The sequence below is a fragment of the Aplidium turbinatum genome, chromosome 6 (assembly GCF_918807975.1).
Source record: "Aplidium turbinatum chromosome 6, kaAplTurb1.1, whole genome shotgun sequence".
Taxonomy (NCBI): domain Eukaryota; kingdom Metazoa; phylum Chordata; class Ascidiacea; order Aplousobranchia; family Polyclinidae; genus Aplidium; species Aplidium turbinatum.
In genome coordinates this window covers 12,028,597-12,048,432 of record NC_137477.1, presented here as the reverse complement: position 1 = coordinate 12,048,432, position 19,836 = coordinate 12,028,597, and the positions used below count along the sequence as shown (strand labels likewise).

The following is a 19,836-nucleotide window of genomic DNA, read 5'->3' as shown; positions in this document are numbered from 1 at the left end:
ATAGTGATTGCATTGCTCCCAGCAGTAGCCTACACTTCCAATCACAACTAGGATTCCTTTTTAAGTGGCTGCAACAACGGCATTTGACTAAACAAACGAAACTGACGGTCGTCGGACCACTCCGTATGCGCCAACGTTTCAGTTACTGTCAAGTCAGCAAATGAGATTTACGTGCTCACGTTGGACTTGCTTGGTCATTGCTTGCTAAACTGAATTTGCTAACTTGTGACATGTCAAGTTTTGGCTTACCGGGTACTCAATTATTTTTTTCTCAGTTTCATCATTTACCAACTTCAGCCACTTGCTCAAATGCAACATCACCACAATTACACTAAACTATCCTTGTGGTGTAAAGCAATGGTCCAGCAACTGCAAAGTAATTCATTTATTATGTTCCTGCTAGATATTTAGCACACTCTAGACCAGGGGTCACCAAACTTTTTTCTCTGAGGGCCGGATTGCTGCGAGATTAACAGCTGCGGGCCGGATGCAAATTGCGAAAAGATATACAACTATTTAGAATCTCCATTGACTTGAATTAAGCACAATAAATAACAAAGTCAGCGGTGGAATAGCAAAGTTGTGATGAAAATCGAAAGGTAGCTTGAAAAGTTATCCTCTGCTGTGATACACTACAGGGCATCGTGTTCTTGAAAAAACATTACATTTTTCCAAATTTGGCCTAGGCTATTCCCATTTGTGGTGGCCTAATGATAAAAACAGAACACAAACATGTAGGCTGCCTGGTGGAAAAATGTACAAATTCAACATACAGCAACGAACTATAAGAACAAACAATTTTAACAAAGAAGTCTCTATTACACAAAAAAGCAAAGCCAACTTTTTTCCTTGACAGTTGTAGTGCAGCTGTTATTTCCGCAGCACGTGGCGGGATATTTAGTCAGATATTTGGTACACCAAAATGGCAACTATACATAAACCCATGCGATCATTTTCGTTCGCCTAAAACTTTTCTGACGCCAAAACCTGTCCCAGCAGAGACGGGAGTTGATGCAGGCCAGGCATCGTTTCAGCTCAACCGTGCACCAATATGAAGTGGTATCGCCTTCTTGGGAGTGTGGCGCTGGGAAAACAAACCGTAGACCATTTCACTGTGTTAACCTTAGCCTACCAAGCAAAACAAAGAGTCTGCGAGTCTCCGCCAATGAGACCAAGACTTGCTGCTGTTAGTCAGGGCAGTTGAGAGGGTAATTTGGGCCCGGAACCAATGATATCCTGGGGCTCCAAATCAGACACTTCCAAGAAAAACACAACACATGTATTGTATATAAAGAATACGCAGTAGTTTCTTCAAATTTTCGGGTCCCTTGGAAAGGTTACAGGCCCCAAATACCATGCCGGGTCTGGGCTCAAAATTACCCCTCACCCCCCTTGTCAACGCTACTGCTCTTAGCAGTCTCTCGGTGCAGTCAGGGGAAACATCGTCAACATGTTGCGGTGAAAATCCTTGGCCTCAAAGACTCATGCGACAATAAACAGTTCAAAGAGAAAATACAAAGACATCCTTGAGATAACTGGTATAGTTTATTAATTACATAGCTTTAATAAGTTGCGATCTAAATAACAGGCTGAGCACCTATTTCACCATTGCATTTGATCACATAAGTTGCGAGAAACGTACTTAGCAAAGCTGTGTGGTTATGGCAGAAAAATATATAGTGCATGTGGTTAAAAATCTTTTTCGTTTCACAAGATTCTACCCAATCAAAATAGCCATTCGCATTTTTTCTGACACAACATTGTCGACTTGCCGAGTTTTATCAGAGGTTTAGTAGAATAACTGGTTTAGCAAACCTTTCTATATGCAAAGGAAAAGTTTGAAAGCGTTTTGACAACACGGAAAAATGTCAAGTATGGTTTTGCAAATGAATTCAGTGGTCACGTTTTATCGAATCAAGTTCAGTTGAAACCAAATTGAAATTTACTTGCAAAAAATTGGTAAGAACCGCACACCAATGTTGACGCTTTTTGTTCAGCAGTGCGTACGTATTGATCTTTGGTTTGATTCATATGAAAAAGCCAACTGCGCTGCAACGACTGAAATTATCGTGGTGTTCTTTTTAATGGACCAGCACAAATACAAGCTATCAGCCTTCCTAAAATTAAAAACACAATTTAGACTTGGTGGTCCATGTAGGCGTACCTTGCGACATAAAAAAAAACACACTAAAATGTTAATACAGCAAAAGAAAATGTTATTTTAAATATACAGTAGTTACTAGTTAGACCAATGAGGAATTGAATTACGAGAACAAATGCCAACCAAGAACTGACACAAATGTATTTACAGTCGCTACATTCAACACGAATGGACATAACAATTGGGAACTCTTCAGTTGCAGCAAACTATAAAGTAGTTCATAATCAAAGCAAAAAAGAACTTTCGCAAAGACGCATTATTGCTCCGCGTTTGTAGACCTTGGCTACACTAAGAGCATCCATTTTAACAGATTGTTTAAAATAAATCAAAAACTGCTACATTTATATGCTTTATCGGCACAATCGCGCGATTAACGGAAAAGTCTAAGGTAACGCTGCAATGAATGTGCAACCACTCCATGTCTGACGAAAGGTAAAAATTCGCGCTAAATATATGAAAAGGAGGAACAGAACTTTTAGGTAAAAACAACTGCAAAAAGAAATCTCAAAAATATGAAGCTGCATTGAAGATATGAAAACTTTGATGTTCAGCAGTAATCCAAAAATGAAATTGATACATTACAAATCATGAGCACCGTATGAAAACATCTTCTTCGGAATGATACAGAGTATTATACCATAGTATGTAATTAACTACAATGGATATGCATAAAGACTGTTTGAAAGATTTTGTAAAGCTGGTATACTCTCACCTGAGGAATTAGCAATTAGCAACTCTCAGCTAATTCGCTTCGAGTTCACAATGAAAGAAAGTCGGTTTTCTATCTATCGAACAGTGGTTGAAATAGAAGCGTTTCTCAACCAACAACAAAAGTCAGTGTTTTAAAATAACGAAGAAATACAAAGTGTTAACAAGTGCTGCAGAAACTGAGTCAATAAAGCATTTACAATGTACAAGGACGCTAGATATTTCATGAATTGTTGGCATAGATAGAAACCATCGCTAAAAATAATTTCATTATTAAGACAACTTCACAATTAACCTTGGCGTTAGGTATGTTAGTGCAAAGAAAGCAAATTCTCGGCATCACCTTTAAAAGGTAAATACAAGGTGAAATAATGTTAAATAAATGTGCAATGAAATTGTATAGAAGAATATTTTGTGTATGCAATAGATCGATTTTGTGTGTAGAGACAATATAAGCAAGAAGAACTATGAAGTGTAACTTCAACAAACAATGCTACATCTGTTAAAAGGTAAGAAATGTGCACAATAAGTCACAGCCATCGCTTTTGTATTGATAACATGGTTCAGTTTATAAAATAGATGCAACATTTTCACATGATAAATTAGATCAAACGTATGATTTTGCTACTTTCTTCACTTCTCTGCTTATGAGACAGCAATTCAGGCAACATTTACCTTTGCTGATTTGATTGGAGATAAGTAAAAAGTACAATGCAAGGTAAAAAATTCGCTATTTCAGAAAAAAAAAAAAACGTTTCAAGACGTGAAATCGAACAATAATCTACAACACACCACAATGCTAGCTTGCATCTACAGAAACTCGCCTAATCTATCAAAGAAGCAAAACAACGTCTACAATCATACAAAACTTAGAAATAAAAGTCTTACAAATGGGAAATTTTGGTTTTGCAAATTTGGCCAAATTTCGATCTACAAGTTGGCTAGTTGAGTCTCGACAGTCTGCATGTTTCCTCGTGGTCTTAACTTAGAGTTGATATGGATTTCTTGATCGGAGTTCATGCGTTTTGATTCATATGATGTTTGTGAAAAGCCTGGGAAGAAGTCAGCCGTAGTTGTTAAATTTGTACGTACTACAATTGGCACAAAAATTCAGTTAAAAAATATAGTTATACTTTTGATGTTATTTCTACGTATTTCCAACGTCAAGACTTAAAAAACGTAAAATGGACAGCAAAATAACACTTGACTTGAAAAACATAAGGTTGAATTTTCACTTCTAACCTTCTCAGCAGACTCCCTTAACATTTGTTCTTGGTCTCCAGTCATCGTTATCATTTCAGAGAATCGGCTTTTCTCGTCCTTCAGCAAGATATGAGGGTGGTCGCATTCTACTAATTGTCCGTCATCAAGCACCTTCGGTAAAGCATGGACTTAAAAGATAAACTGCTTTGAATACAGCTCCAAACTAAAGACAGACATTACGGCAGTTTTGTGCATTTCTGATGACAGACTTTAAACCACTGACGAGTCATCAAGATTGAAACTGTAACGTTTCTGCCAGTGCTATTTTCTGTTGCTGAAAGCATTATTATTTTCTACCTATGTAAGTGCTGAAATCAATGCATATCTACGATGGTTGTAGATGTAGCGCTATATAAAGCACATATAATCACCAAAAATACTCATGTCATGTCCTCTACTTTCCAGAGCACAAAACCCTGCTTGTGCTTATGCAACATCTCGTACGCAAAGATAGCCTGAAACACTTAACTGAAATATCACAGCACCAACCAGTGTCTGCTCTACCAACCACAAGACGTGATATTTCAACTCACCAGAATCCTGTCTGAATGTATGATGGTGTTGAGGCGGTGGGCTACAGTTATAACCGTGCAGTGGGAGAATCGTTTTCGGATCGTTTCTTGTATCAAGTGGTCCGTTCTGCAGTAATAGTGATAACATGGACTTTGGACTTATATAGCAAACAATAATCTGCTATGTTCATTTGAGGCGGTGACCACACGCTAGATGGCAAGTTGATCAACTCAGTGATAAAGCTTTGTCAATGTTATGGGGCATTAACAAATTTAAACTCTTATTCAACTTAATGTTAGTTAATTTTTTCCTTGAAAATGTACCTTTTCAGTCAATAAAAACTGTGATTCGATGTGTAGATTAAGAATAAATCCCTCTTTGAACCGCAACCTATCCTTTGACATATGAGTCTATCCTATATCACCTGTTATCTTTTCATATTACTGAGTTATTTACAATATTACCTGTTGTTACCTTAAACAACTGATTTGCTGAGTGAGTTGGTAAACGAGGTAAGCTTTTGTTAAAGAGGTTCATGTTAATTTAATAATCTTGTTAATATGAAGAGGGTAATATAAACAAAGCAAGCTTGATAGACTAGAATTTACTTTCTCCACAATATCTTCAATCTTTACATACCTTAAATCCACATTTGCCGTTGCTTCGTCAATGATCAGAATTCTGTTGTTCCTCAGTATAGCTCTTGCCAAGCAGACAAGCTGTCGCTGACCCACGCTGAGATTCGAACCCGCCTCGCTGAGTTTGCTCTCTAGTTTCAAAGGAAGACTTTCAACAAGAGATTTCAACTGCACCTGAGAGGTAACAACAAGATGTGAGTGCGACAACCTTTCCTTTCGAGCAAACAGCTTTTCTCTGAACTTTTCGTGCCAAACAAAATAGATTTTTAACCAGGAAACATTAATTCGATCAAATTTAAACTAAGTTTGAAAACTTTCTCCAGTTGTTGGGGCGTAGCAGTAAATCTCCAGTCGTGACAAAAGTTTCCCCGCCGTATATGCGACATTGTCCGGTATCAGGAAAGGGTGTGAATTAAGCTAAAGGTGAGTCCCATACTTGAATCCAAGCATCGGGGGATGAGAAGATAAGGTTTTTATTGTACTAAGCCTTCGGCACTAACGAGAGTAGGGTGGCCAGTTCCTTTCTCTCGGCCGCCTTTACTTCAGCAACTACGCCCACCCAATTTATTACACCCTGGGTAGAGGTGAGCAGTGTTTGTCAACAACCAGCATAAGCCGGGAGTCGAACCAGGATTGCATGATTGGAAAGCGAGTGCCTTAATCTCAACGTGAATTAATCTAATGCAAAAGATGTGGGAAATAAAATAAATAAACGCTTGGGCACAAGCCAAGACTACTGTATTTGTGCTCAAACGTTTATTTATTTTTACGTTTATATTAAACGGTTAGACGGAACAAATGCAGTGTAGTTGAAATTTCAATCACTGGCCTTCTATTCCGCAGACCGCAAAGGAAAACATCGAAAAGCCAGCGTATTACAATTTTTGTTTTTCAGTTTTATAAACACAACATATTTCTTGATTTGATTTTTCAGTCCAAGCAGCAGCCTGATCAGTGGATAAACTCCAGATTCAGCACACGTAGTGCATTCCTGAACTACAAAAGTTCCTACCAATCAGAGCCTCGCCTTCAACTGAGAGATTCCAAAAGAACGTATCTTATGATTCATAAACGTTATGAACCTGTAACCAGTGTAAGCCTCAGAATAGTTTACATCAATAATGTACAAACCTGCTCCAAAGCGCTCCATAATTGGTCATCGGTATATGACGAAAAAGCGTCCAAATTCTTTCGCATGGTGGCACCAAACAAAACAGGGTCCTGGGAAATTGAAACGCTTTAATTACCAAATAACGGTGATTTTGCATAAATGTCACGTGGTCTGCTGGTAGCAACTAGTGCAAACACAATAATTTGAATACACAAAAAATATTAATGAATTGGCATTAGCGATCTATTGATCAACTAAACTGCGCAGTGGTGAATGTTACTATTGCTTGCCAGTAACTTCGTGCTTTGTTCAACACAGAGAATCAGAGATGTGGGCAGGAAAGAATACGAGAAATACGATGTTGCAGTGTGTCACGATTTTTTTCTATCTCTTACCAGGAAAAAGACTTGGAAAGGTTCAATGACGTAGTTTAATGGGTTAAACCGAAAAGCAGTCAACTAAATTCACGGATAGTTCTACTAGTGAAATGATATATATATGAAAACGCTTGAAGGACTCCAACGAATGGTTCACCACTTCCAGCAATTAATCAAAGTAACAGTAAACAGCAATAGATTCCAACGCTTGCTGCTTTTGATCGAGTCTAACGTGATCCACTCACAGCTTCTCATACGATTCTAATTTCAATCAGAAATTATATTAGCATCAACTTTGCTTTACTCGTATTCAATACTTCAACTCTCGATCAACAATAATCTTTGCGTCTATTAAAAACTGTTACTACTACAACAATGATCTCTCATCACCAACTCATCATAATACAACTCCCATCAACTCGTAATAATAATAATCCATCAATTCACACCACTATTTATAGCAGGTTTAAAGAGGCTTCTAGATAGTCACGTAGGAGTAGAAGGTTGTAGAAAACACGTTACATAATAAAGATTTCGCAATCACAGATCTACTGGTAAACACCCTTATGACGTCATGACAAACGTCACTCGGCAATTGTGAAAAACAACAGAACATTCCAGATTTGTTCTGAATGAATGTCCCGAATGCTCTGGAAGGACATTACATAATAGAGACCTGCAATCAAAGGTTACTTCAGGTCAATAACCGATAATAACACATCGCACCAGAATTTTACAATCAAAACAATACGCTCGTTGAAGACACAAAGCAGTCCATCGCGTGGCCTTGCACATTGATTGTGACACAGTGTTAGTAATAGCTTGCCTGAGGAATAATAGCCAGAACACTGCGCAAGTCGTGCAGTCTGATCTGAGATGTGTCTATTCCGTCGATTGTGATCGTTCCCAACATGGCGTCAGACATTCGGAATATGGAAGCTATAAGGGAGCTCTTGCCCGCCCCCGTGCGGCCGACCACACCAAGCTGCAAAGTAAAGTTTAAGAGATGATTTAGTACGGAAGCAATAATCAATTAACCATTAGTAGGAATTGCTTAGATTCTTTTTCGATTACTATGACTCGCTAGAAATCAAGTATGACTGCTCAGTGCTCACCATTGCGAAAATAACAACAAAAAATATAGCGGAGCTGCAGTGTAGAACCGAACAGGTCGCCGTTCTAACCAGTCCGCACGCTAATATAATCATTCTTACTGTGGACAAACTTTCTTTTACCAGAACAACGCGACCTGTTTTCTTTGCTTCGAATGAAATTTACGTTGGAGAGGACACGTTGAAGAGCAGATGAACAGCGGCTTTCAAGCTGAAGCTCTTTTCTCACACTCATGCTTAAAACGTTAAAAGCTGATTCATAAAACCATTTGTAATAACTGCAAACGTGACCAAGCCTGGTCCAATGGTTTTGGCCCGTTACTAAGGTTAGCTCAGCCAATAGAGCTGTTATTTTTACAGATATTAAAATGATGTAAAAATAGCATTTTTGCTAGGTAGAAGCAGAGTTTTGATCAAACCCAGTTACTTTAAGTATCGCAGCGATAATATTTCAAAGCTTTTCTTGTTTTTATTTCAAAGATTCCAGCTTCAAGCTCTCCATGACCATAGCAATGAAATGTTTAAAAACAGCTAAGCACTGAAGAACGAACCTTTTCCTTTGCTTTGATTTCAATAGACAAATTCTTGAGGACTGTCGGACCACCCTTGTAATAAGCAAATGACACGTCAACCAAAGACAACGCCCCTTCAATCGGCCAATCGGAGGGCACACGTTTCTTGTCATTATCATCAGACTCTGGTGGGATGTCGTGATACTCGTAAATTCTCTCAACAGATGTCATCTGAGAAACGCAAAAAGTGAATGTTACCTTAAGGCTTTTAGCACAACAAAATGGGAGAAAAATATATAAAAATTATTTACAAAATGTTGGACACTCGTATAATAATAGCACTGCATTAGAAAATAAATAAAGTGAGTTTTCCTACTGACAAGTTGTATCATATCATTTGATGTTGATTGACAAGCATATGATGAAACAAAATCTTCAGCAGTTGAATAAGTGGTGAAAAAACAACAAGCGATTGTTTTCTATGTAGTATCAAATATTTCAACAAAACTTTAAACGTTTGTTTAACAAGTTTAAAGCGCTCACCAGATTTTCAACCTCGGCACTTTGACGCACCGAGTACTGGATGACAGTTGCCAGGTTAATCGAGTAGGTTAAGGTGAGCCCAAGGTTGCCGGCGTTTATGACTGAGTCGTCTGGCAACATCAAGACCAAGACGACGCTAAGAAACGCACAGTATCCAATGAAAATGGACGTGACCATGTCCAAGCGGAAACCGATCCATCGAGCTCCGTACACAAACGCAGACCAGGCAGCTAGCAAATAAATCAACACAGGGTTTTGAAAAGTGTTACTGAAAATAGAGAAGGATGTTGATTTATGTTTAACTTCAGGCCTGAGATTCGGGTACAGCAAGATATTTTAAGCCCTTGGGTAATTTTTTTTAAAACTTCCTTCCACAAACCTTACACTCGAAAATTAGTTCCGGGAAAGGCAATATTTAAGGTGCCGTAAAAATAGATTTATACTGTATTTACGTAATATTTGTTTTTGGCATTTAAAGCTTAACTATTATTTGCTACTTTATTAAAACTAGCCAATATATGTTGTAACACAACGGTAAACAGTTTTTTCTGGACTGGAATTTACTGTAAAACACAAAAAAGTTGTCGCTACGATTTGCGGACATGATTTCGTTCATACACAAAAGTGTGATGCAAATGCAAATTACACAAAATCAGTCATAAACTTTTCGCCATTGCGAAGGCAGTACTTTTATTCAAATAGCTTCTATTTTAGCTTTTCTTAGCCTCTATTCATATAGCTTCTCAATAGAATTTCAGATATAATACAAGCGCAAAAAAAAACAAAAAACGATTGACTGAACGAATTTCATACTTTTACACCCAACCGAACACCCACACAGACCAGGCCTACGTTACACCGTTGGAAGCAGTCTCATAAAAAAGACCCTCTAAAGATGCTTCAATAATACAATCATCAAAGTAAATATGCACGAAAAATATTCCCGAACTCTTACATCCGTGTACGTCTTGCAAACGGTGATATTTATCAATGAATTCTTCTTGAGCTCCAAAGGTTCGAATTAGGACCAGTCCTTGTAAAGATGAAGACAAATGTCCGAAAACTGGACTGCGCTCTGGAATACAAAAAATCAACTTTTGATAGGAAAAACATTAAAAGGTTTCGTGCAAAATATCATGACCCTAAATAGATTGTAAACTTTGTACTGATTCGTGAACTGTTCACTTATCAAAAACTTGATTTTTCTACCAAAAATAAAACTTTGAACCTTTTTCCAGGGTGCTTTTTAACAGTTTAAGAAATTTAGGAATAAGCGGTCGTCGTCGTCGTCGTTTGAGCTTCTGGGGCCGAGGGTCTATCCTTTTACCACCCCAGATTCACAATGTTCCCGGACTACACTGGAAGGCTGCTAGAGAGCAGCCAGTCTTTAGTTTCATCATCCATGACGCGCAGACCTTCCACTCCGTTAGGTGGCTTGAAGATGGTACAGTCATTGATGATGTGGTCTGCGGTCTGTTCCTCGGCACCACATTCACAGGAGGAGGAAGAAGCCATTCCCCATTGGTGCATGGTTGAGCGGAAAAGCCCGACGCCCGTACGGAGACGGTTGAGGCGCACCCATGCGCGTCTCTGTAGTGTCAGGCCGATGGGGCGCGTGTCGGCGTCGGGGATGAATGAATGGAGTCTGGTGGTGCTTGACCTCCATTCAGAATGCCATTTATGGTCCGCCCAAGTAGCCGCAGAGATGTCTTGTTCATCAGCTTCGTTGATCAGAAGCCGAGCGGCTGGCACGAATGGGTGTCTTGATTTCAGTCGGCGGGGGTGCCCGTTTGGGAAGGCAGAGATCTTGTGGTGGAGAAGATGATTAGGCTCCAGTGCCCGTCGACCGAGGGACAGAGTGGCTTCTTCGCGACGAAGCTCAGCAGGTTGGATGCCAGCGAGAATGGGGAGATTGTCCAATGGTGTGGGACGCAGGCATCCGGTCACTGTGCGCAGGGCGCTGTTTATGGCAGTGTCGATGTTGTGGCAGTGAGCACTGCGGCACCAGACAGGTGCACAGTACTCTGCTGAAGAGTAGACAAGGGCTAAGGCTGCTATTCGCAAAGTGTCAGCCCTCGCCCCCCAGCTAGAGCCTGCCAGGCGCTTCAGTAATGCAGCGCGGGATGTCAGTTTCTTGCGCAGTGACACCAAATGGTGGCGGTATGTGAGCGATCTGTCTAGTGTCACCCCAAGATACCTTGGCTCGGGGCAGAAGGACAGAGGTTTTCCGTTGTTGTAGACATGTAGCTCACGATCAGCTTCCCGATTGTGTAAGTGGAAAGCTGCCGCCACAGTTTTGGTTTCGCTGAGTTTCAGTCGCCAGTTCTGGAGATAAGCTGAGATGGTTTGCATGTCCTGGCTCAAGGTATCTTCTAGATTTTCCCACGACTTTGTGGAGTGGAGAATTGCCAGATCGTCCGCATAAGCGTATTTTGCGGAGACCGTGGTTGGCAGGTCGTGGGTGTAGATGTTGAAAAGAAGTGGAGCCAGGACCGATCCCTGTGGGACGCCGTTTTTTAGGCGTCTCAGTCTGCTTCGCCGTGGGTTGCCGGTGGTGAGGGTGAAGCTTCGATTCCTGACAAGTTCCATGATCATATGGACCATATGTCGGTCAGGGAGCAGGCGAAGCAGCTTGTAAGTAAGGCCGCGATGCCATACCGTATCGTAGGCAGCTGTGAGATCTAGAAAGACAGCGCCGGCCTTCTTTTTTGCCTCAAAGCAGTCCTCGATGTCCTGGGTCAACAGTGTGACCTGATCTACAGTGGATTTTCCGCGCCGAAACCCAGCTTGCTCTTTTGGAAGGAGCGGGTCGATGCGGTTTTAGCAGTTTTAGTTTTAGCGGTTTTAGCAGATAAGCGGTTTTAGCAGTGAAATGTCCAAAAAACAATCGATTGTACCAATCAATCAAGCAATAGATTGCATTCTTTTAATCCAATAAAAAAAGAACTTACTTGCTCCTTCGATACGCTTCACTTCCCGCGATGTGCTGACGTAATATCTCCTCACATAGAAAAAGTAAACGATCATCGGCAAGACAATGATGACGACAAAGTAGTTGACGGATACCACGAATATCAGAATGGCAAGGATGCACCCCCACATCTAACAACGTAAGAAGCCCGTTGTCAAAATCTTTCCTTTTCACATTGATTTAACGTCTATAGACGTTGATAAAACCGAATTTTAATGACAGATAGCCAACATTCAAGAACTCGCTTTTAAGAAACGATTTTCGACGTCAGAATAAAGAAAATAAGTGCAGGTTAGAAAATGACATTCCAACTTACAAAAATAACATCCATGAAAGCGTGTGGTAATAACTCATCTACTTGGTTCATATCTTTTGAGAATCTGTTCAACACCGACCCTGGAAGTATAAAGAAACATCAGGGGTGTGTTATTTATTTTAAACATTTTGTTAGCTTCGGTAAGCAATTACAACTAAAACATAAGATAAAATGAAAGACCAGATTCGAGTCACTTTTAGTGCGGCTGTTAGCTATTTTAATCTTTGTCCTGACAGGTATGCATCATTCTTCCATCGTGCTTCAGACCGCCAAACGAAGCAAAAGCAACTCAAAGGGTACAAAAGTATAAAAAAAAAAATTGAAGGCATTATTTCAAACTAAAGATTCTACATCAAAGAATAAAGAAATCGTTCTTGCAAGATTTAATATCGAACAAAAAGTAAGCCCTGCATTTTTACACAAAACCGAAGCAAAAAGATGAGTGTAGATTTTACACAACGCCACTTACCAACTGGGTTTGTGTCAAAAAAACGTATCTTCGCCTTCAAGATTGCAGAGAGCATTCCACCGTGCAGTTGTATGCTTGATCGCACACAGAGATAGAAATGCATGGCCGTCCGTATGTACATTGAGAGCAGATATCCAACGGTGAGAACTGTTGCGTGCATACACGGACGATTAAATTTCAAAAAACAAGCAAACAATGCTTGAAAAGTTAATGCCCTTTTGCCTTGTGAGCGAGAATTGCTACAATGAAATGTTAGCAGTGTTAGCAAAGCTTCTCCAGGGCCCTTAAAAAGTGGTCACACACTTAGTGCGCGTATTACATAGTATCATGAACAAATAAAAAGCCATAAAATTTCGATAATGTATTGATATTCCGAACACCAGTTTTTCAACGTTAAGATTTCGTTTTTATTGTAAAAAAGACAAAATTAACAAACCAGATTGGCAAAATTTAAGTTAATACTGAGACAAAACACACACGATTTCACAATGGACAATAATTTAACTCTAGCTTGAATAGTGAATACACCGTAGACAAGTCCAAATTACTCACTTGAATACATCACCACATAGTAATACTCGTCGAAAAGCAAAGTAGCTGTGACAGTCAAAGGTGGAGTTGTGGTGAATGTGCCATTGCCGGCTGGGTTAGGGACTCCAGAAGGCATGGCAATCGAAGGGTTCTCCGCGGCATGTTTGCGAAACTTTTCCGCATTTTCGGCCCTTAAAACAAAAATTTGCTTTACCGACCACCCAAATCTAACAAATTCGTCCTCTATAAATTTGTTCAACGTTTGCAGACGTTAGTTCAATATAAAGGGGCTTATTTTTTCTGACAGGGTGTACGTCGACCCCAGACGGCAAATCAACCTTTTTTACATTGACTTACTGTCTTGGGGAGTGTACGGACATGGTGAGAACACCTAACCAGCGCTGGAAAGACAAAGACGCACGTTCGATACCCATCGAGCTTTATCTTGTAGTCACTTCATTTGCTTGAAGGAGTACAAGATTGGCTTCCTTGCCTTCTAGCTTTGTCAACCTAAATCTTTCACTGCTAGCCAGTCAATAGCGTATGCAGTTTAGCCATGCAGCTTAAATAAATTCCAAAATCGATGTTTTCGTTGATTGCAGCATGGCATTTTGCGTGTTTGAGTTGTTTAACACATTCGGGTCAGAATAACTGTCTTAAGCCAAACAGGGTACCCGCCATCCATGTTAGAGTGATCGCTCAGTAACTACACTCCGTGACGACATTTCAATGTAAAACAACATCAACTCACCACTGAGCAAGCCACCAATCCGAGCATATGAGTAACACGTGATTGCCCACGATGATGGCAAACATGACAATGAGGTACGAGGCGAGGACTCCTGCTTTGAAGAATCTGTAGTAAGAACGAAAGCCGAGCTGCTGAGGTGGTGGGTTCGAATCCTTAATCGGGTGATCGGATTTTTCCTTTTCAGTTTCACTCGGTTTGACAATTTCGACTTTAACTTCCTGTATAATAAAGTATTTATTTCGACATTGGCTCTTGTTCTAGCATTTAGAAAGAAATCGTTTTTAGCTTTAAAAATCAACAGTGGTAAGAGGACAAGAAATATAAAATTGAAAGGTTTTTAATGTCGTCATTCGCCTACTTTCATTCACAAATCGTTCGTTGTTAAAAACTTACATCATTCTTGAGAAGAGTAACTTCTTCTGAAGACATGCCTTCGCCAACCTAAAAGACATTGGATAATGTCAACAAAACACAAACAGTATGAATAAACATGACTATTTCATGGCACAAATGCAGAAAACAAAACTAAATGATATTCGCAAGTCATTAAGACGACAACAACGCTGGCCACTGACCAGGCGTGCGACAAAGCCTCTACAAGTGTACGAATTACACAAATATAAAAATTGCGTGTCAGAAAAAAAAAACTTTCTCAATTAGAGAAACGACATTTCTTTAATCAACAAACATATACGTATTGCGTAAACATATATTTTTTCATCCACTAACTTTCTGTTCATTGCAATACGTTACCTCTTCTACGTCATCGTTTGGTGACGTCATTTGCACAATCCGATCATCCTTTTCTTGTTTCGAAACTAAAATCAGTTGGTGATAATATGGAAAAATATAGTCTCAGGGATGCCAGACAACAAATTATATTTAATCAGTCAGTAAATACGAAAACTATTTTTAAATGGAGGGTTTCAAAGCTTTATCTTTCAATTGCAATTTTAAAACGTCCTTTCTGGTTACTCTGGTTAATGTCTCTCAAGCCAAAATAAAAAAAATTCAAGGCCTTTCATAAAGAATCATTATGAATCTGCTTTGAAAATCGCTTCTACACGAAGAAAACTACCTCGTCTAAAAATAAAGAAAGATCCGACAACAAAATGAAAACTCAAAAAGTGGTGAAGGTACAAATTCACAACAATGCCATGATGTGTCGATGCATCAGCTGAAAATTTGATTGGTTGTACACTTGTACATAAGTTAAGTATGGCAAGTAGATGGTTCATTGCTTCAAGCTGTAAAGCACTTCGTACTTTTAGAAGTGCGAGTGCTAAGAGTACGAATGGCATGGACAGAGCAAAAAGTCATGGGCAGAGCAAAAAGTCATGGGCAGCGCAAGCCATAAACAAAACCAGTATTACTTTTAACATTAATATCTAATGAAGCAAGGATACCAATGTCTAGAAAAGATATTAAAAAAAACCTTATGTCACTTACCAGGAACATCTGACGACTTAAACGGAACATTTGCGAAGTCAACAAGGTCAGGGTTCAAGCAGTCGTCACCGTCCTGCGTTTTCACCAGCAGAGAAAAGTCTGTGCCCTGAGCCTGAAGTTCGCTGAACGTCCCTTGCCCTGCTACTTCACCCTGGACGTGAGAAACAACTTTTTCTCAGACTCTATACAGAAAAAAACTTGGGAAAAAAGATTTCGACTACATTCAATATATGTAATTGCAGACTTTGAAGCAATGTAAAAAGGACGGATTTCGCTAGCTGAATAAGAATTACTCAAATACTCATGCGTGTTGTCATGTCATATGACATATATTTTTCGTCATTACGTACTTTTCGTCAGGATGAAAACGAAAGTGCTAGCTACAATGAGCGATAGACCAGAACGACTGAGCGAAATATGGGAAACGGAGAAAAAGTTTGAAGAATTTAAATTCTAAAACGTGCATAAACAGTTGATTGGTCAATGAAGTGCATGGTTGCAGCAGCGCAGCTTCACAACCCAATCAAAATTATGAGAGCAAAGGTATTTCGGCTATCTGGAAACAGCAATGCCGCGAACAACCAAGTTCAAAGGAACGTTTGTTGAGACATTGCATAGAACAACTTGGCAGCATCGCCTGAAGGCATTTGTTGAAAGCGATCAAGCTTGACCGCTGCTGCTGAAAAAAATGTGGTGAACCATCACGAGTTTTTGGTATAGGACGGGTAATTTTACTCCATCTAAAATGATTAATGTGGCTGTTGCTTCTCTACAAGGTGAGAAGTTATTAAAATGACAAAAAAAATATGAAATGCACAGGTCTGTTCGACTCTGACAATAATTTCACTTCAAAAATCATTACCAATTAATTGACTACAATTTTGGTAGAGAGCTAACTTTCTTTAATCATTTTTCAATTCATTGTGTAAATCAGTTATTTTCAATGTAGATGTAATTGTAAAACCAGTTATTTTCATTACTTGAGAAGGGCTAACTTGAGTATGGCCGAAAACGTTCGTAGTTTATAGTTTTATGTTCACTCTAAGTCTAATGTATGATGTTAAATTGTTAATTGCCGTGTGGTTGCTTGGTTTTATCTGTCTATACTTAAATGACTGGTAGAAGTTGACTGGTAGAAACGCGCAGTGTAAAGAAAAGTGCGAATGGCAATGTGAGATATTTAGCAATACAACGGCGGTCAAATTATAATATCACTGATTCACTGCAAACGAACAATGTTAACCGAAGCAGTTTGAACTGCTTTAATCAAGCACAATCTCACCACAACTGCAGAACAACAATGCGTCTCGTGAAAAATTATCGGAAAAAGATCATTCTTAGAGAAGTTGAGCCAAGAAAAGTTAGCTCGACTTGCAACCTTGAAAAACAAACTTAATGATACGAATGCTAACCACTAACCTCTTTCAAGATGAGAATCTGATCTGCTCTCTCAAGAAAGTGCAGCTGATGAGTGACTAGAATCCGCACCTAAAACACACGATTCTGCACTTAGCCAACTTGTAATTAATTAAGATTAAAGTGATAAAAAACATGTGGAAAGTAATTCTTCAAAACTAGCCGCGTAAAATTTCTGCTGCATTTGTTGACAAAGCGAAAACAACAACTCAAAAACAAACAATTTACATAAGTTTCAACAAGCAATCTATCACACCAGTGGTTTATTGCAAAAACTGTTCATTCAGCCGCGTAAAAATGAACAGAGTGGATGGAGTCTGGTTACTGGCGGAAAGTTGTGGGATTGCTGTTATGTTTTTGCCAAGAGGTTGTACTCAGAAAAAACATTGAAAAGGCATTTATTAGATGAGATGTAATTACATTTGCATTACCTTGTCCTTCATGTAACCGCAGATACATTCCGAGAACAGATGGTCGGCAACAGAGGGATCCACGGCGCTCAGCGGATCATCGAATAAAGCTATTTCCGTGTCTGGGCTGTAAGCAGCCCTGGCTAAACCTACCCTGGCCTTCTGTCCTCCGCTTAGAGTGACTCCTCTTTCTCCAACCATGGTATCGTCCCCAGAAGGTAATATGGCAAGGTCCTGCAAAGGCAGGGTGACAAAACTACAAAGAGCTAGATACGTTTACCGACATTACACGCAGTTCTTTTAATCCTGTAGTAGTCGCTTTCAAACGATCCAGTGGCGTTTGGAAGATTTTGTAATTAATGGAACAATAGAATCTTAAATTGAATTGGTTCCTCGAGAAATCTATCTTGCCAACGATTTCTTTTAACTTGCACCTTTTTAATTCATTGTTTATTAACCTTATATCTAAAACCAAAACTAATCATTATTGCCTTCTAAAGAGGTTTACTTTACATTTAGAGGAATGTCTGAGGAAGATAGATGGGGGGCCTTGAACAAATGGATGAGAAATGTTTTGTAAGAAAAGTACGAAAAAAGTAGTGATTAGGAATGGAAGAAGAGGAAAATTGAAGAAAAATGTGACACGAAACAGTGAAAGACAAAGTGATACGGCGAGCTGATGATGATACTGCTAACTGCTACTAATGATACCAATAAAGTAGCATGGAATGGAAGCTTCATTGTAGAAAAACTGGACAACCCCTACATCCCTGATTATTAGGTATACTGTCCAGGCCTTTGCGGGAAAAATGGATTATTATTGGTCTATGGTTTATACGTCTATTTGTCTGTAGAAATGTTTTAAACACAGTTCTGACATCACGTTCTTTTAACTGGCATACGCTATGTGAAAAACATCATACCCTTTCCAAAGCACAAGCCCTCACAACTTCGTTATAGCGATCGTAGTCAAACGCTTCGCCGAACAAGATGTTTTCGCGAATGGTTCCAGACTCCAACCAAGGAATTTGGCTTGCATAAGCAATTTTCCCACGAGCACTAACTCTTCCGGTCGAAGCGGGAAGTTCTCCCAAAATAGCGCTGAGTAAGGAAGACTGAAATGTAAAGTATATTATATAATACACTTATACAGTCAATAATATTTTAGTTTTTCATTGATGCAGCATAGGGTGATACAGCACTGTATTTACACTTAAAATCATATAACAAAATATCATCTATGCTAACCGTTCGGAAATGGGTAGTAAAACGAGTATGCAAGCAAATCAGCAGAAAAGTTTTTTTTTCTATAAAATAATATCGAATTCCATTGTAAAGTAAAGGTTCCAAAATGCAAACTTTCTACAAGGTAATGTTTGGTGGTTCACTATCATGAAGACGCGCATGCACGTCAAATTGTTCATTTAATCCAAGAAAACTTTTGCTAGCTTGAACTAACCTTTCCAGAGCCAACTGGACCAACTACAACCAACAATTTGCCATTTTTAGCTTCAAATGTGACGTCACTTAATGTAGCTTTCCCTTCCTAAAAACAAATCACTAAAGTTTAGCCAGTGTGAACTAGCGCTGATGTCATTGAATTGATTGAGACATGACCCAGACAGCAAACAGACGTTGAATCAATGTAAAAATGCCGGATTTTGCTGTCTGGGGAGTCTCCTACAAGTCAGCAGTGGTGAACTGAGCAAGTGACAACTGAGCTAGAAACATTTGAGCAAGTGGCTGAAGTTGGCAAATGATGAAACTGAGAAAGCCAAAACTTGGAATGTCACAAGTCAGCAAATTCAGTTTAGAAAGCGATGACCACCAAGCAAATCCAAAGTGAGCACATAAATCTTATTTGCTGACTTGGCAGTAGATGAAATGTACTTGCTGAGTTGAAGCACTTGCTTAGTTGTCGCATGCCAAGTCGTCCGACTACCACCCTTCCGAGGTAAAAATAAAAAAACTGACATTGAGTTTGACGAAGCTCTACTTTACTGAACGAGTAAGGTACTCAAAAAAACATTCAATGATTTCTTGAAAATAGACAAGCAAAAAACAAAAACAAAACGTTGTGAAGGTGACACAGACGTGTGACATTCCACACCTTGGTCCATGATCCAGAGAAATCATTCAACTGAACTTGTGGACCCTTTTTTTCTTTATCAACGTTTCTCTCAAGTTCAGTTTGAATTTCTGGCAACAGCAAAAACTCCTGGAATTCACAAGATGGGCTGTTACATGAGTGACTAGCTAGCTGGCAAAAACATATTCTAAACAATCTAAACGATTGATTTCACGCCCAGTGACGTTGAAACGACGATGAAAAAGAATCCCATTTGCTGGTTAGAAAATTATAGACAGGGTTACGTAACACAAAAGGTCAGCAGACTCAGCACAACGAATAGTCAACAATCAACATCCTAACTTGGTTGGGTTGGTGGCTTAAACCTACACAGACAAAAACTGCATCGGTCATACACACAGATCTGGTCACATTTTCACCTAATAGCAATATAATGATTAAAAGATTAAAGAACTCTAACCGCCCCAGACAGCAAATTACAGTAGGCGTTTTTCCA

The 19,836-nt window shown here is 39.3% G+C and overlaps 1 protein-coding gene across 2 annotated transcripts in view; it reads right to left on the bottom strand.

The window, feature by feature from the left end:
* Positions 1 to 896: 896 nt before the first annotated feature.
* LOC145772010 (ATP-binding cassette sub-family C member 4-like) overlaps positions 897 to 19,836 on the bottom strand; it is a 29,365-nt gene continuing 10,425 nt past the window's right edge. The window contains exons 10-31 of one of the 2 annotated variants that reach the window (XM_082583813.1): positions 19,362 to 19,469; positions 18,711 to 18,797; positions 18,175 to 18,366; positions 17,273 to 17,485; positions 16,845 to 16,913; positions 15,426 to 15,576; positions 14,730 to 14,794; positions 14,370 to 14,417; positions 13,977 to 14,194; positions 13,247 to 13,416; positions 12,695 to 12,841; positions 12,226 to 12,305; positions 11,890 to 12,040; positions 9,894 to 10,013; positions 8,939 to 9,168; positions 8,435 to 8,626; positions 7,598 to 7,756; positions 6,415 to 6,504; positions 5,285 to 5,457; positions 4,666 to 4,771; positions 4,112 to 4,243; positions 897 to 3,921 (exon numbers count right to left, since the gene is read on the bottom strand). In XM_082583813.1, coding sequence (XP_082439939.1) covers positions 3,886 to 3,921; positions 4,112 to 4,243; positions 4,666 to 4,771; positions 5,285 to 5,457; positions 6,415 to 6,504; positions 7,598 to 7,756; positions 8,435 to 8,626; positions 8,939 to 9,168; positions 9,894 to 10,013; positions 11,890 to 12,040; positions 12,226 to 12,305; positions 12,695 to 12,841; positions 13,247 to 13,416; positions 13,977 to 14,194; positions 14,370 to 14,417; positions 14,730 to 14,794; positions 15,426 to 15,576; positions 16,845 to 16,913; positions 17,273 to 17,485; positions 18,175 to 18,366; positions 18,711 to 18,797; positions 19,362 to 19,469 — 2,937 coding nt within the window. In that variant the 3' untranslated portion in view covers positions 897 to 3,885. The remainder of the gene's footprint in view (positions 3,922 to 4,111; positions 4,244 to 4,665; positions 4,772 to 5,284; positions 5,458 to 6,414; positions 6,505 to 7,597; positions 7,757 to 8,434; positions 8,627 to 8,938; positions 9,169 to 9,893; positions 10,014 to 11,889; positions 12,041 to 12,225; positions 12,306 to 12,694; positions 12,842 to 13,246; positions 13,417 to 13,976; positions 14,195 to 14,369; positions 14,418 to 14,729; positions 14,795 to 15,425; positions 15,577 to 16,844; positions 16,914 to 17,272; positions 17,486 to 18,174; positions 18,367 to 18,710; positions 18,798 to 19,361; positions 19,470 to 19,836) is intronic. The other variant, XR_014289269.1, reaches the window with a different exon arrangement.